This window comes from Rattus rattus, chromosome 15 (assembly GCF_011064425.1).
Source record: "Rattus rattus isolate New Zealand chromosome 15, Rrattus_CSIRO_v1, whole genome shotgun sequence".
NCBI lineage: Eukaryota > Metazoa > Chordata > Mammalia > Rodentia > Muridae > Rattus > Rattus rattus.
The window spans coordinates 48,017,897-48,032,549 of NC_046168.1; the positions used below are offsets into that span (position 1 = coordinate 48,017,897).

At 41.1% G+C, this 14,653-nt stretch overlaps 1 protein-coding gene across 2 annotated transcripts in view; it reads left to right on the top strand.

Moving 5' to 3' along the window:
- Znf407 (zinc finger protein 407) overlaps positions 1-14,653 on the top strand; it is a 370,762-nt gene that overhangs the window by 226,763 nt on the left and 129,346 nt on the right. The window contains exons 5-6 of one of the 2 annotated variants that reach the window (XM_032885607.1): positions 1,729-1,812; positions 7,446-7,566. In XM_032885607.1, coding sequence (XP_032741498.1) covers positions 1,729-1,812; positions 7,446-7,566 — 205 coding nt within the window. Of the gene's footprint in view, positions 1-1,728; positions 1,813-7,445; positions 7,567-14,653 lie in introns of those variants that run through there. The other variant, XM_032885608.1, reaches the window with a different exon arrangement.

Sequence of the window (14,653 nt, forward strand, 5' to 3'; positions counted from 1 at the left end):
ACTCTTACCTCCATGGTGGGGGCTCTCTCCCTGTTACCCACCGCTGCCCCCTTCACACACGCATGTGCACATGTGAATAGGCTCAGACACATTTCTACCTGGTAGTCCTTATGTCTCTGTGCATGTGTAAGGACATCTGTTCTCTGTCAGCACACACGAAACTGTCTGCAAAACTGGGAGTGAGGAAATCCTAGAGAACAGTTTTGCTTCCTTATTAAAAAATGTGAATATTTATGAACAAATTGGTGTTTTTAGTATGAAAAGTCTACTTCAGTGGTATTTAGTTGATAATACAGTAGTTAAAGGATTTGTATTTTAAATTGATTAAATAATCACAAGAGTGGTTATAATTAAACTTTATTCTCCACAGCGCATCCACTCTATTTTCTATATAGGATAATATCAAGTACTGAAGTGTGACCCTGAAGTAGGAAGTAAGGCAGCAAGCACACTGCGTGGCAACCTTCTTTGAGTGATAATGGCAGTTTAGCGTTCACTTGGAAATGAGATTAGCGGCATTTTGGCTCAGGCCTTCTTCATGTTTCTCTTTAAGAACATAGAAATATACTTACTTGAAGGATGGCTCTTTTGATTGCTGCAGTTAGTTTCTATCTTGGTTTTGTTATCATAATCTTGGAAATATTCATTGTTTGCAAATGCATTGCCAGCTAAATTTATTGTGCAACTTCAAACTTGGGAAAGGCTTGCCCATTATGAGGACTTGTCACTTTAAAGTCTCAGTGACTAAAGAAGTCGATAGAGATGGACACAAATGATGTATTTTATTTCTGGAAAAGTCTAATTATTTCCCCTTAATTTCTCCAAGGTGAGCATTTTAATTCTGTTTTCCCATCATTGTGAGTCTTACAGGATACATTATCCAGCTAGCAAGCACTTGCTGGCTAAATGTTATAGTACAGCTATATATAGTACGTAGAGACTGTAAGTCAGGAAGTTAGCATATGTAAAATGCTATGAAAACATCCACTTGCACACTTAGCAAGCCTGCATCCTCCAAACATGCCTTTGATTCTGAAGATGTTTTTAGTCTTGAGCTATCATTGAAGATGAGGGATATGAATTTTTATAGATGATTCTCAGCAATCCCTGGCTTCTTTCTGCCATAAAACTTGAAAAACACAAACACCATTGCCTTGCTCCTGGTCCTGAGTAATGAGAGTTTCATTCCCTTCAGATCCTCAGTCTGTTCAAAGAAGCCATTTAATTCCTATTATTAAGTGTAAGGTGATTAAAGAAGAGCCTGATAGAATCAGGTAAAACCAATTCAATGTTCCTAGGTTGTTAAAATTTCAATATATTTTATTTAAGCAGAATTATATATACTGTATATTAACTATTCCAAGCAATCTTTACTCAGCTCAGAAAGGCCAGATGTATGGGAATTGTAAAAAATCAGGATATGCATAAAGCTGTTCACGTGCATAAAACAGCCCCATCTGGAAGACATCTACCAGAAATGAAGTTGTACAAAACCATTCCATTGATAATAAAGCTAATTTTTATGGGTCTGACAAGTATGTAATTATGTTCAGTGGTGCTTTTCAGATTTTATCACAGTCAATAAACCGCAGTGGTAATTTCATTCCCATTTGACATATTTACATGGAAACATTTGATTGGAGGAATTAGTAACCCTGAAAGCCTTGATAGATATGTTTTAATGATCTGTGACCTCCGCAGTCCCTCATCTGTTTATTGTTGCAACAGGCGAGAAGTCGTTTCTCTGTGACCTCTGTGGCTTCGCCGGTGGGACCCGGCATGCCCTCACCAAGCACCGTCGGCAGCATACAGGTCAGTACTGAGTCTGCTCCTGGCTTCTCTCTGCAGGGCTGAGGCAAGGTGTTAAATACCCAAGCACAGTTGGCCTCATGGCTTGCTTCCTCTTTATTCTAGGCCTTTGCAAATGAAATTTTTTATGGGCCCTCACATATCTCATAAACACAACCTGTACAATTTAAATTGACTGTTGTTACATGCTTAAAAAGGAGTCAACTAAGGCTCGATATCCCCATGAACTTTACCTTCAGTGGGTCAAAAAGCAAGTTTCCCATGCCCAGATAGCTGAGGCTGTTTTCCATCGCACAGCCCTTATCCTAGCCTCCTGCCTGGGTCCTGGAGAGCTTCTGCTGGGCCTTCTTCATTCTCTCCGGTGTCACACCGCCCTCCCCATTGCCTACTTGCCTATATACCTCTGTCTCTCTACCTGCCCGTGTTGTTGTCCATGGGAGAAGGCACTACTGCAGTTATTCTTGCTACTGAGACAGAATACCAACGAAGACATAGCATGAGGGATAGGTAAGGACATGGAGGATAACCTGTCCCTCAGTATTCATTCTTCATGGTTCAGGAGAAACAGTGACCTCTCAGATAGTTATTCTGAGAATTCTAGCCAATGTGTGTCCAGGATAGCATTGCCTCAGTGCATTTTTCTTTTGTAATTCTCAGTACAAGCACATTTTCCTGTCATCAAGACTTTATTAATAGGACAGTTACAGTCCATGTGGTGAGGTGTGGCCCATGGTAAAATTCCTTCCATGCCCGAGTGGATATCCTCACACTATGCACACATGAGCAGTCTAACTGGACTTAGTGGGTTATCATAAAAACAAGACATAAAGTTGGAGGAGAACATGTTGAGGAGATCTTTGGTAATTAGTTGGGGACAAGTAGAGAATATATATGGTCCTACTTCATGCATACTTCTTGAGCATAAAGTAGAAAATTTCAATATAGTACTAATAGAACGCTGAGGTTCTTGAAATGCCCTGTTATATAGATACAGGCAGCCTCCCTCCTCATGATGGTATTTCTAGAACCAATGTAAATGATTCAAAGTCATTGTCTTTAGGTCTTGAGTTTACTGGGACTAAATTTCCATAAAGATAAAAGCCATTGAGATGGAAGAGAATGTTCAAAGTATAACTTTAAAGAACATAAGCTGCGTGTGCATACAATGTCTAACTTTCCTGTAAGGAATCAGTACAACATAGGCCGTGTGGGTTCCAGCTGTCTTCGTATGGCAGATGGAGAAAGAGAAGTTGAAAATGTGTGTAAAAGCCATGCAATTGTGAGGAGTTTAATTCACTTTCCCAGGTCATTGATAACTCAGGGTTTTATGGTCTATGTGGCACTTTTGCTTGCTTCCATGGTCCTAGTCTGTGTTGCTCCAGGGGACAGCCTATCCCCTGTGCCATCCCTCCAGCTGCTGTGTTCCCCTGTGCCCCACAGTGGAGGCAGTAACACTACGATCCAGACGGTCCAGGTGATGGATCGATCAGGAAGCCTGCATCGAGCCTGCACAACTTTATATTTTATGTCAGGTCCAGAGGCTCCTTATTACTTTGCTATTAACTTTATACCATATAGGACAATGTCTCACAGACAGAGGTATCTGTCTTTCTGGCATTTATCTGCCTCTGTGGCACAAATCAAACATGATTCTTTAATACCAAAGTCAGTTCTTAAAAGACTTGGCCTCCACAAACTGCTCAGTCCACATCAGTCTAGGCACTTAGCTTTTATGTTGGACTTAAAATGTTTAAGCAGCGCATGCCTCCCCCAGCCCCGAGGCTGAAGTTGACGGTACATTTGAAATCTATATTTTTTTGATGTGTCTTGTTTTTGACATGGTTTACCCTTTTACCACAGTGTCCAGGCAAATTACAAGCAGCTCAGAAAGGGATAGGTGTCCAAAGTGTTCCACATGGCGTAAATAATTCCCGACCGAAGTGCAGGCTGTCTGGGGGTCTGACATGAAACATCTTCCATTCTGAGATTTACTTTTATCACCTGTCAGAGACCCTTGATTCAAGGGCACAGACACCAATCCTCACGTGCGGTTGAAGAGACCTGGCCAGCTTAATGACCACCAGTCCACCCTAAGGAATGTGAAGTGTGATTTCCAGGAGATGTGGCTGGCCAGTCTGACAGATGGTTGACACACAAAAAGACAGGGCAGCATGGAAACAAACTGCCCTGGTGTCTCTGTTCTTCTTCCATTCCTGTCGGTTAGGTCTAAGACCTCAAGTGTTCCTTTCTGGGCATTTTGTGCAAGATTAACGGTTGTAAAGGATGGTATTTATGAAACGAGAGACAACAGCCTAATGGTTTATACAAGGGAACACTGGTAACTATGGTTACAACAGAAAACCGGTAACTATGGTTACACAGAGCCTCATGTCCAGCCCTCCCCTCGGTCTTCAGTTCTGTTGCTTAGATGGGGGTCTTGGGTTGATGGGCTCCAGTGCATTTTCACTCCACCTCCCGACTTAGCTAGGACTTCAGAGGCCACAGCAGTGCTGTCTGGGGCTCTCAATGGTGTGTGTCCAATCCCCTGTTGAATTATACATAATGTCATAGAGAATTGCTGTGTTAACTTGAGGCAAATTCTGGCTTTGGAATGATAGACAAGTCAGAAGTGGTACTCCATCTGTACTCTAACCAGATCTCTTCAGTAAAGCGGAAGTCTCACAAAGGCCCACCTATGGACTAAGAACTGTTGAGAAAAGGAAGAATTGGTCTTCCTTAGGAATGAGCCCCTCGTTGAGTATTGAGTACCAAGTAATCAACCTTGTACAAAACAACAACAGGAAATGGAGTCATCAGGCTGTTGTCTGTCTGTCTGTCTTCTCTCTGTCTCTGTCTCTTTCTGTCTCTGTCTCTTTCTGTCTCTGGCCCCCTCTGTCTGTCTCTGTCTCTGTCTCTGTCTCTGTCTCGCTCTCTCTCTCTCTCTCTCTCTCTCTCTCTCTCTCTCTCTCTCTCTCTCTCTAGTGAGTGCTTGCAGAACAATCATTAGTTAAAGAGAGACCATGCACGTGCATTGAAGAGGTGTGGTGGGGACATGGTAGAGATTGGTGGGACAAGGGGACGGGGTATGATCTCATTATCTTTTAGTTTGTAAAAATTGGGAAAACTTTTCCATAGCAAGTATCCACATCTCATTGTAGAGTACTTTTTAATTTCAAACAATTATCAGATATTTAATTAATTGCAATTCCTTTTCAAACTTTGAAGATTCCCTTTGAGTTTTTACCATTTTGGTGTTTATATTAACTTTTGCTATGTAGTGACCCTAATAAGCAAAAAGCGATGTTTTCCTGAGGAAATTACTCATTCTTTAAAAATTCAGAAATTACATATTTAGGATAACATTCGTAACAGATTGACAAAATATGTGAGTTCCAAGTTAACTCTCATGGTAGATATTTGTAACGTGGTCTATATAAGTTGGCATGTACCTGTCAATATCACAGACGTGTCTGGCCTGTCTCCTCTTCTTAGTATGTCTATGCATAATATTTTATGTAAGATTTTGTTGTATCATATATTTGCCTGACAGCTTTTATATAATTCAAAACATCCTAATATTACATAAATTAGTGTGTGGTACAATTGAGGCGAGTATGAAATGGCAATCTTCAGTTTACCACAGTAGAATGCTAGTTTAATAGAAACATATAATTCAATTATTAGAATAAAATTATTAAATCACTTTTTATAAATGTATAGACTTTAAAGTGTTACAAGGAACTTGGTGGAAGATTGAGTGAAAGAATCTACGTGAGCCGCACGTTAAGCTACAGATGAGATCAGTCAGTGCTGCGGCACGGTGGGCACATTTTTCTACACAAAATCAAGATGTGTACCTGTGTCATCAGTTGGTTTTGTTTTTAAAGGAGATGAAGATAGATTAAACCATTCAGCCTGTAATATTTGATTAATTAGACATCTATATTCACTTAAACAAGTTTTAATGCTTATTTCATGCTGTATACAAAATAAAGTCAGAATTATACAATGTAAATTGTCTATAAACTATAGAAAAAATTGTAACCTTGGATCATCAAAAATCATTTTATAATTATGCTAATAGCATTTTTCCAAAAGAACAAATACACAAAAATTACAAGTTATATAAAATAATTGCTAATGGTACTGAGAATGAAGTCAACCATAGACTAGACAAAAGTGTTAACACCACAAATTTCATCAAGGATTTGTCTCTGCAGCATAGCAGAACTCTCAAAGCTCGTCTACGGAAGCAAACTAGTAAGAAAGTCAGATGCTAATTAGATCCTTTAGCATGGCCTGTGAAGTGATGTCCAGTAAGCACGTGGACAGTGTCCATTTCAAGATGGCGGGTCAAAGCACTGACTACATCAGTTGGTGGTGGGAGCTCTCGTATGCAGCTAGTGAAACCATGATGAATGTCTATTACCATACTGCCTCTGCGAATTACTCAGGACGGAAGGAAAATATCTGTCTGTGCAGTGGCTCACCTATTCTTGATAGTTTATACCAATTCACCTGTTCTCGTAGCCACCGCATCACCACTAAAAAAATCAAAAACAAAAACGAAAAACAAAGAAGAAGAACAATAACAAAACAAATAGAAAACAACTCAGGTGTCTTTCTGTTAGACCAGTGGTTCTCAAACTTCCTAATGCAGCCATTTAATATATTGTAGTGACCCCCTAACCATAAAATTATTTTGTTGCTACTTCACAACTGTAATTTTGCTGTTATGAGTCATGAATATCTGATATGTACAATATCTGATATATGACACCTGTGAGCCATTTAACCCACAGAGGGGTTGAGAACCACTAATTACATCAACATGGTGATAATTTACATCCTAGCAATATCACTGAATCACAAAATACCTGTGTCTTATAGAAGTGCCTCTCAACATGCACATCTATACGTGTGTGTGTGTGTGTGTGTGTGTGTGTGTGTGTGTGTGTTTTATACATCAGTCACTAAAATCAAACTATCTATTCTGACTTAGGTTGTTTCACCAAACATTTGGAAATGGAGAGCACAGAGTGACTTTAGTCGTTGGGCAGTGCCTTCACTAGGGTGTTGATGACAGAAGCCTTAAAGAGAAGTCCTTTTGAACTAACCGTTCTTTTTTGCTGCTTTATGTTAGACCTGAGAGAATCAAGTGCAGTGATTTCTAGAGAAGACCTACTACATAGTAACTTTCACACTAGTGTGTAACGCTGTGAGGAGTTCTGTGTACTGTGTGCCTGCTGACCAAGCTCTTGGAGAGAGAACTTTTGTGTGCTGCTGCTTTGATCTCTGTGAGGGATCGTGGCCCCTGGGCTTAAGCCATGCTGTCACAGTCCTGAGAAGAGTCCCTGGTCACCTAGCGCTCTCTCCCTATACTTTCTGTTATCGTAATCCTCACAGTTTCTCTGCATATTGGTGGCATTTTTCCCGTGGTCTTTCTCAAGAGGTGTGACAGATAACTAATTTAGAAAAATCAGTAATATCCTCCAGCTTTCAAGTATCCTAAAGGTATGGAACCAATAAATAATATTTGTAATGTTTTATGTATATGAACATTTTATAGTTAATACCAGGCCTGAGTGCTTCATATTCCATTATTATCATTCATGCATATGTACTTCTCGTTACAGGGGAAAAGCCTTTCAAATGTGACGAGTGTAACTTCGCCTCCACAACCCAGTCACACTTGACTCGGCATAAGCGTGTGCACACTGGAGAGAAGCCATACAGGTGCCCTTGGTGTGACTACAGGTAATAAGGTCAGCTGTGTCACCAGAGTTGGTTGGGATCTGGCAGAACTACAACTTTTGCAATCTGCCTCAGTGTACTGTAGTGGGTGGCACACATCAGGCAAGGCGTTTCATTCCTGACTTCAGTGCTGTGCATTAAAACATGGAGTGTTACCGTCACTGTCAGTCGAGAAGGTAGGTGAGAGAGTTCCTTAGTATAATTATCCAATCCACTTACTTCCACGGGAGCACCTCCGTCATTGTCCTGTAGCCCTCATGTTATAATTGGTGTGCTCTACCAATGCCAGATAACACAGCCTGTACTACATGGGGTGCTAAGCATCCTCTGTGCGAACACACTGATGACACATGCTTGCCCATGATGAAGCCATAGACTTGCAGTGTGTAGTTAAAATGGACTTCCATTTTATAGTCTCAATGCATAGATAGGGTTTCTAACCCTTTCCCCCATGTGTTGAATATTTTGCTGTTCACAGTAAGGATTCGTTGCAGCAATGCACTGTTCCTCAAGTGTGAGCATAAGCACTTGTGTGACAGTGAAGCTGATGTAAGAAGTGTTTTCCCCTTCTGCAGTGGCATTGCACCATTGGTGACTGAGTTTTCAGAAACAGTTGTAACGTTGATTGGAGAGGGAAGTAGAAGAGGGAGTAGAGGAAAGGGTAGGGAAGTAGAAGAGGGAGTAGAGGAAAGGGTAGGGAAATAGAAGAGGGAGTAGAGGAAAGGGTAGAGAAGTAGAAGAGGGAGTAGAGGAAAAGGTAGGGAAGTAGAAGAGGGAGTAGAGGAAAGGGTAGGGAAATAGAAGAGGGAGTAGAGGAAAGGGTAGGGAAATAGAAGAGGGAGTAGAGGAAAGGGTAGAGGAAAGGGTAGGGAAGGGAGAAGAGGGAGTAGAGGAAAGGGCAGGGAAGTAGAAGAGGGAGTAGAGGAAAGGGTAGGGAAGTAGAAGAGGGAGTAGAGGAAAGGGTAGGGAAGTAGAAGAGGGAGTAGAGGAAAGGGTAGGGAAGTAGAAGAGGGAGTAGAGGAAAGGGCAGGGAAGTAGAAGAGGGAGTAGAGGAAAGGGCAGGGAAGTAGAAGAGGGAGTAGAGGAAAGGGTAGGGAAGTAGAAGAGGTCTTGCTGAGCCCAGACCCAGTCCTTAGTCCTAGTTAGGGAGTAAGAGACTCTCTGTGTCAGTTTGCACTGCCGTCCCTACCGCGATGAAGGGACTGTTGTTTGTGAGGAGCTCAGGGCTGAAAGCATTTTAGAAGTTGTGGTTCATCCCACTCTCTTGGTCCAGTGAGCAAGAGGCACCAGCAAAGGCCAAGGAGAGAACCACAGTGACAGTGGGATGCAGAATGGAGCGTCCTGCTAGGTCAGGCTGCTCTAGAACATTAGCGTGAGCTTGAACTCTTGCACGTTCAGTGATGCAGTGGACGTTGTACTCAGCCGACGGACACAGTGTTAGGTAAGTTGCTTCACCCTTGGGCTGAAGCTCTCCACTCTGACTGCCACACCACACACATACCGTGATACAGAAATACCCATCCTCTGATTCAAGTATTAGAATATGAATATTGAACGTAGAGCTGTCTTCAACAAGCAGGTTTTTGTTGCCTGTGGAGGTGGCCTGTGCACTTGGTGCATATATTGCCACAGTCTCGGCTCTTACCCAAGCCATCGCAGTAATTTTTATGTGAAGGTCATTGAATACTACAGAGATATCAGACATGTCTCATTCATTGATTATTTATTCATCCAGCATTTTATGAGCTGAGCCGATACATGACACTAGAATGGTATTTCTCGACAGTTTGGGGAAACGGTGATCCAATACCAATCTTCTGATGAATATGGGGTCTGTTAAAACCATTTTTAAAGCTTTTGACCTTACTACAGAGCCTATCCCGTAGTTTTATTCCTTGTAAAAGAGATACAGTTAGAAAATGAGGACAATATTTCTTTATACACCTTGCTCCTCAGATCACAAGCTATAGATTATACATTATACATTATACATTATACATTATAGATTATGCATAAGGTCTGTTCTTATCCTGGAGGAGGGATTTGTTTCTTTGAGATGACTCTTCATTTTCATTTGAAACACTTTGTAACTCCCTTTCTTCATCAGTAATCCTCAGGGACTGTGGTTCTCACAGTTTTTAAAGTAGTAGAAGTGTTGCAACTTTGGGGATCTACAAAGCTGGATATAAACTGGCAGACGTGCAAACATTCATATGTAGTTTACTCACTACACGCCTCATACACGCCTCAGAATAAGCAGGGCACAGCAAAGGAGCTTTATGTGAGGGAAGCTGCCTGTGGCCACCTCTTGCTCAGCCACAGCACCCAGGTTCTGTCTTTGCTGTGAGCCTGCTCACAGCCCTGAGATGTGAGGAAGCAGGCTCAGCACACAGCTCTTAACCTCTTCCAGTAACTCCATCCTCATTCATGAGATTGTCTTGTTACTGAATCTGCCTTACAGGGCCCTGTGTGCATTCGCTCATACACACAGTGATGCTGTCTCATCTAAGTTCTGAAACTCTTTTCACTTACAGCCTCTTTTTCTGCAAGAAAGGATTACTCTGCAGTAGATTCTGGGGGCTCAATTGTGCCAGGCTACTTCATGGCTTTTCATGTTCTCATTGGACTTCTGCCTGTGTCTGGAGCACAGCCACTACTCAGTATGTGTTTACTAGAGAAACAACAGACTGGGAACATGGGTCAGAAGGGTGAACCTCTGAGAAATCCAAATAAAAGTGCCGCTCTGAGAGCACAGTTCGGAAGAAGAAACCAAAGTGCAATACAACAGAACAAATGTCAGGTGGACCATGTAGTGAGGATGCAGCCTGAAGGTCACAGATGCCCTTGTTCTCATTACTGGCACCTCCCTCATGCTCGGAGACCCATGTGCATGTCAGTTCATCCTGTTTCTGTGCACACACATACACATGAACATAACTCTACTTGGACATATTTGCACGTGTGCACATGCACACACACAGGCTCACATGTTTACTCAGACACATACATACACACAGTAATACATAATCTCTTTTGGAAATATGATACCATTTACAATAGAACCTGTCATCTCAAATATTAGAATATCTCAAGTATTAGAAAAAATTTGCTAAAACATTTTCTTACAGTACTAAGCATCAAGCCAAGTGTTTGGGCATTTTAGGTAAACACTCCATCACCCAGTTTCATTCTCAGTTGATACAAAACGTTTTTTAAAAAACAAATATACAAGTGAATCAAGATACAGAACACCACTTTCATATATGGGAAAAGCCAGTTAATTAATAACGTTAATCATCTTCCAGATAATATATATTAAGAATATTCTTTTCTCCCCCATGGAATTTAGTCAGATAACGCTGGAATTCTTTAATATTATGTAATATATTTTAAACTTTATTATAAAAACTGCAAGAAGAAAAACATTTATCAAATTTAACTAGACCCAAAGATGCAACTCAGTAAAGTTCTGTACAGTTAGAGTGGCCATTTGCAGCAGAAGATGTAGAGCTTCACCTGGAGTTTGTTCTTTTACTACCAAGTGTATTTTTCCACTGTCTACCCGAGCACATACAGAATCATGTGCATGCACACACAAGCACATGTGCACACATACACACCACAGCAGAGTTGGAACTAGAGAGATATTTAGCTGCTTTGTTGTAAGTATATGGAAAGGGGCCCCAAGATGAGCCAGACCAACAAGAACCAGGTTTCTTAAGCTTTTCCACTCGTAATTGTTTTCCCCAAAAAGACAGCAGTGAGCTTTGGGTGTGCATGCATAGATCAAGTTGTACTGATGTTAAACACTAAAGACTTTAAAGACATCCTGCTGTATACATGGCTCTGCACGTTAAGAAAGGGCAGCTTTGTATACTAAAGAGAGTCGTGCTTTCTTTCTTATCTTCTTAATTTCTTTCTTTTGTTAATTCATTAACTTTACATCCCAGTTGCTGTCCCCTGCCTGATCCTCCCCTCCCCAAGTCCCTCATCATTCTCTCGGAGAGAATGGAGAACCCCGCACTGGATATTCCCCCAGCCTGGCACATCAAGTGTCTGGGGCTAGGTAGGAGAAGTCTGCCTTCTTACTTTGTATACGTGCGAGGGTTTCTCAGTCACTGCTGCTGCTGCCGCCGCTGCACAGGAAGCAGCTGGATTATTTCTCAGAGTTGATCATATTTCTGATTTTACAAACTTTAGTATCAGAGCACCACTTCGCACAAACCTAATGTAGAACAGAAAATAATGTTTAGGATCATTGGAAATTCTGTCCAAGTCTCACTCCAAAATTCATTTAATATTTTTATGAAATTTTAGTCCATAATTCAAAGTTATTTCTAAAATCGAACATTCCGATATTGTATAATACAAAGATATCTTAATTTAATATTTTTATGTCTAGGAATGATAGTAGGAAAATATTAGAAGTCCTTTTTAATTAAATTATTATGTTTCTATGATAGTTAAAGATTTGTATGGATGGAACCACACTGCTGTGTAAATGTACTATCGTCTCAAATTCCGCATGAAGCATTTGAAGTCTCTTGTTGTCTGGAGTGAAGGCGTACGCAGTGTTGAGCGTGCTATTGTGTGTTCAGCACCATGGTTGCAATGATAACATCATATGTCACTTGGGCTGTCCTATGAGCTTGATTCTGGTTTTCTTTGTGTTTGTGGGATGTGTGCTGAGATGACATAGGTAGCGAGTGTTCAGATCGTCACCAAACTTTGCGACTCCACACCCCAACTTCATTGATGCCACAGTGTAAGAAGCTGGGACTAGGCAGAGCCTGACACGTGGAGTTACATAGTGACCGAAATGTGTGTTTCCCAGTGTGTTTTGTGCTTTAGCAAGACATCTTATTTCACCTGTCAGTCTCATTGATGTTCAGAGCTAGCTAAAGCTTCCGGTCCTGCATTTCTGAAGTATGGTGGAATTTTTCTATAAGCCTTGCTGATTGAAGTTTCAGCACTTTTTACAATGCTTAGAAATTATTAAATCAATATCAATTTTTTAATAATTGCTGAGACACTTTGCAGTTTGAAAGTGCCTCACTTGAAAGTCACTGTGCTGTATCATGCTGCATGAGTCACGGTGATCGCTGTGTTAGGTTTCGTATGTCTCTGCCGCTCTGAGGTATTTGTGCTGAATATGCCCATTCCAACACCTTGGTGGGTCATGCCGTTTTAGAATGCATCCTTAGGATTTCTTTGAAGGCTTTGGCAACACTTCCGCGGGTTTACCACTCGGCTCTTCGTGTCATCATCGTCACACTGGTAGACTGTGCTGCTTGCATGCTCAAATGTATTCCAGGTACGTCTGAGTTCCTTCGTTTGACAGAGTGTTGGACATTTTGCTACGTTATTACGTAGTTGTGTTCTCTGTGCAACTTGTCCCGTGCAGTGGCCTCTCTGCTCCGTAGTAGCCAGTGTGCGTGTCATCAAGAGCTTGTCCCGTGCAGTAGCCTCTCTGCTCCGTCATAGCCAGTGTGCGCGTCATCAAGAGCTTGTCCCGTGCAGTGGCCTCTCTGCTCCGTAGTAGCCGTCATCAGGAGTGGGCAGTGTTCTCTCAAGCCTGTCCTTGCTGCCTGCGATCAGTACCCAGGGCCCTCACACCTAGAAAAATCACCAAGTCACCTTTTAAAAATACTTCCTGCCCTTGGTAAAGACTAATTTTGTTAAAGCATTTGTATAATTTCCTCTTCCCCAAGTAAGCGGTTTGGAGAATCTCTAATCACTGGAAGGCTGTACTCCTCTGTTTACTGTGGTTGCCTCTTTCTTGAGAATAATTACATTAATACTGAAGAGTTTAAAGTCACATGAAGTCCCATGATGGTAAGAGTTAAGAAAGAACCATAGAAGTCTCCACAGATTCTTTCTTTCCTTAAAGAGAAGACTCAGAAACAATGTGGTACGGCTCTACCCATGGACACCCCATAAACACCTCCTTTCCTGTGGCATGCCGTGTGTGTGATGACCATATAGATCACAGCAGGATGCTTGTGTGTTTCTTTAAAAGATTTGTGTATTTACCTGTTCCCTGCACAATATCCTGCCATTTGGATGTTAGTGCTTGTCCCACGAACGTTCTGTTTGCGTCCCATAGGTAGATGGGTTCTGTTCCTGTCCTCCTCTTCCTTGCCCACATTAACTATCATCTGCAAGGAAGTTAACAATCATTAGAATGGAAATGATATTAAAATTGTATTGGAAATTATATTTCTCATTTTATAAATTGAACATTAGTGCAATAATACTACTAGTTAAAATTATTCATGAAAAATATGAGTGTAGATTTGTTTACAAAAGAATTTTATAATTGGTCTTTTGAACCTGGGGCTATTTTTCAAGTTTGCATTATTAATTTAGGCAATGACATTTCATTCTATTTAGGTATAAACATGGATCCCTTTCTGCTGCTTTCCCTGTCTAAAATATCCAGAAGCCTCATCCATTATCCATCAGTGTATTCCATCACAACTTCATAACTTTTCATCATTAATTGCTACACATTATAATTTCAAAGCCTAAATTTAGACACATAGTCCACGTATTACTGTATTATTTATGTAGCAGATCCTTAGATTTGTTTTTATACAAAAAATGAAACAGTCAACATTTTTCTCTATTTTCTTTCCTTTTGTTCTGTATTGTGGTCTTTCTATTAGCAGGAGAATCAGAACCTTTCATGTGGCATAGAACCCTTTCACACAAGGCTACATCTCTCCTTGCCATTGGGTCTGTGGCCACTGAGTGTGGTTTCTCTTCACCATGTTGGCTTGCAGATGAGATTAGAGGTCCCATCCTACTAGAGTCTCTTTTATTTAGCTACGCAAAAGACATGAGCAACAGGTAGTAAACTGAACAACGCTCAGAAGACTGAGCATCGTGCTACACTCTTCAGAGGAGGACGGAAGGAGACCCCTGCGCACTGTACATCTCGTTTCCTAACTGTAGAAAGCAAATTTAAAGCCATTTTGTTGTTCCTCTGTTGAATTTGAAATAAGCTGGATGTTTCAGTTTTTCCCTTGAAATTCCACTCTTAGCTCCACTACAGTTACCCAGACCTTTGTTCTCTAGAATATCCTTT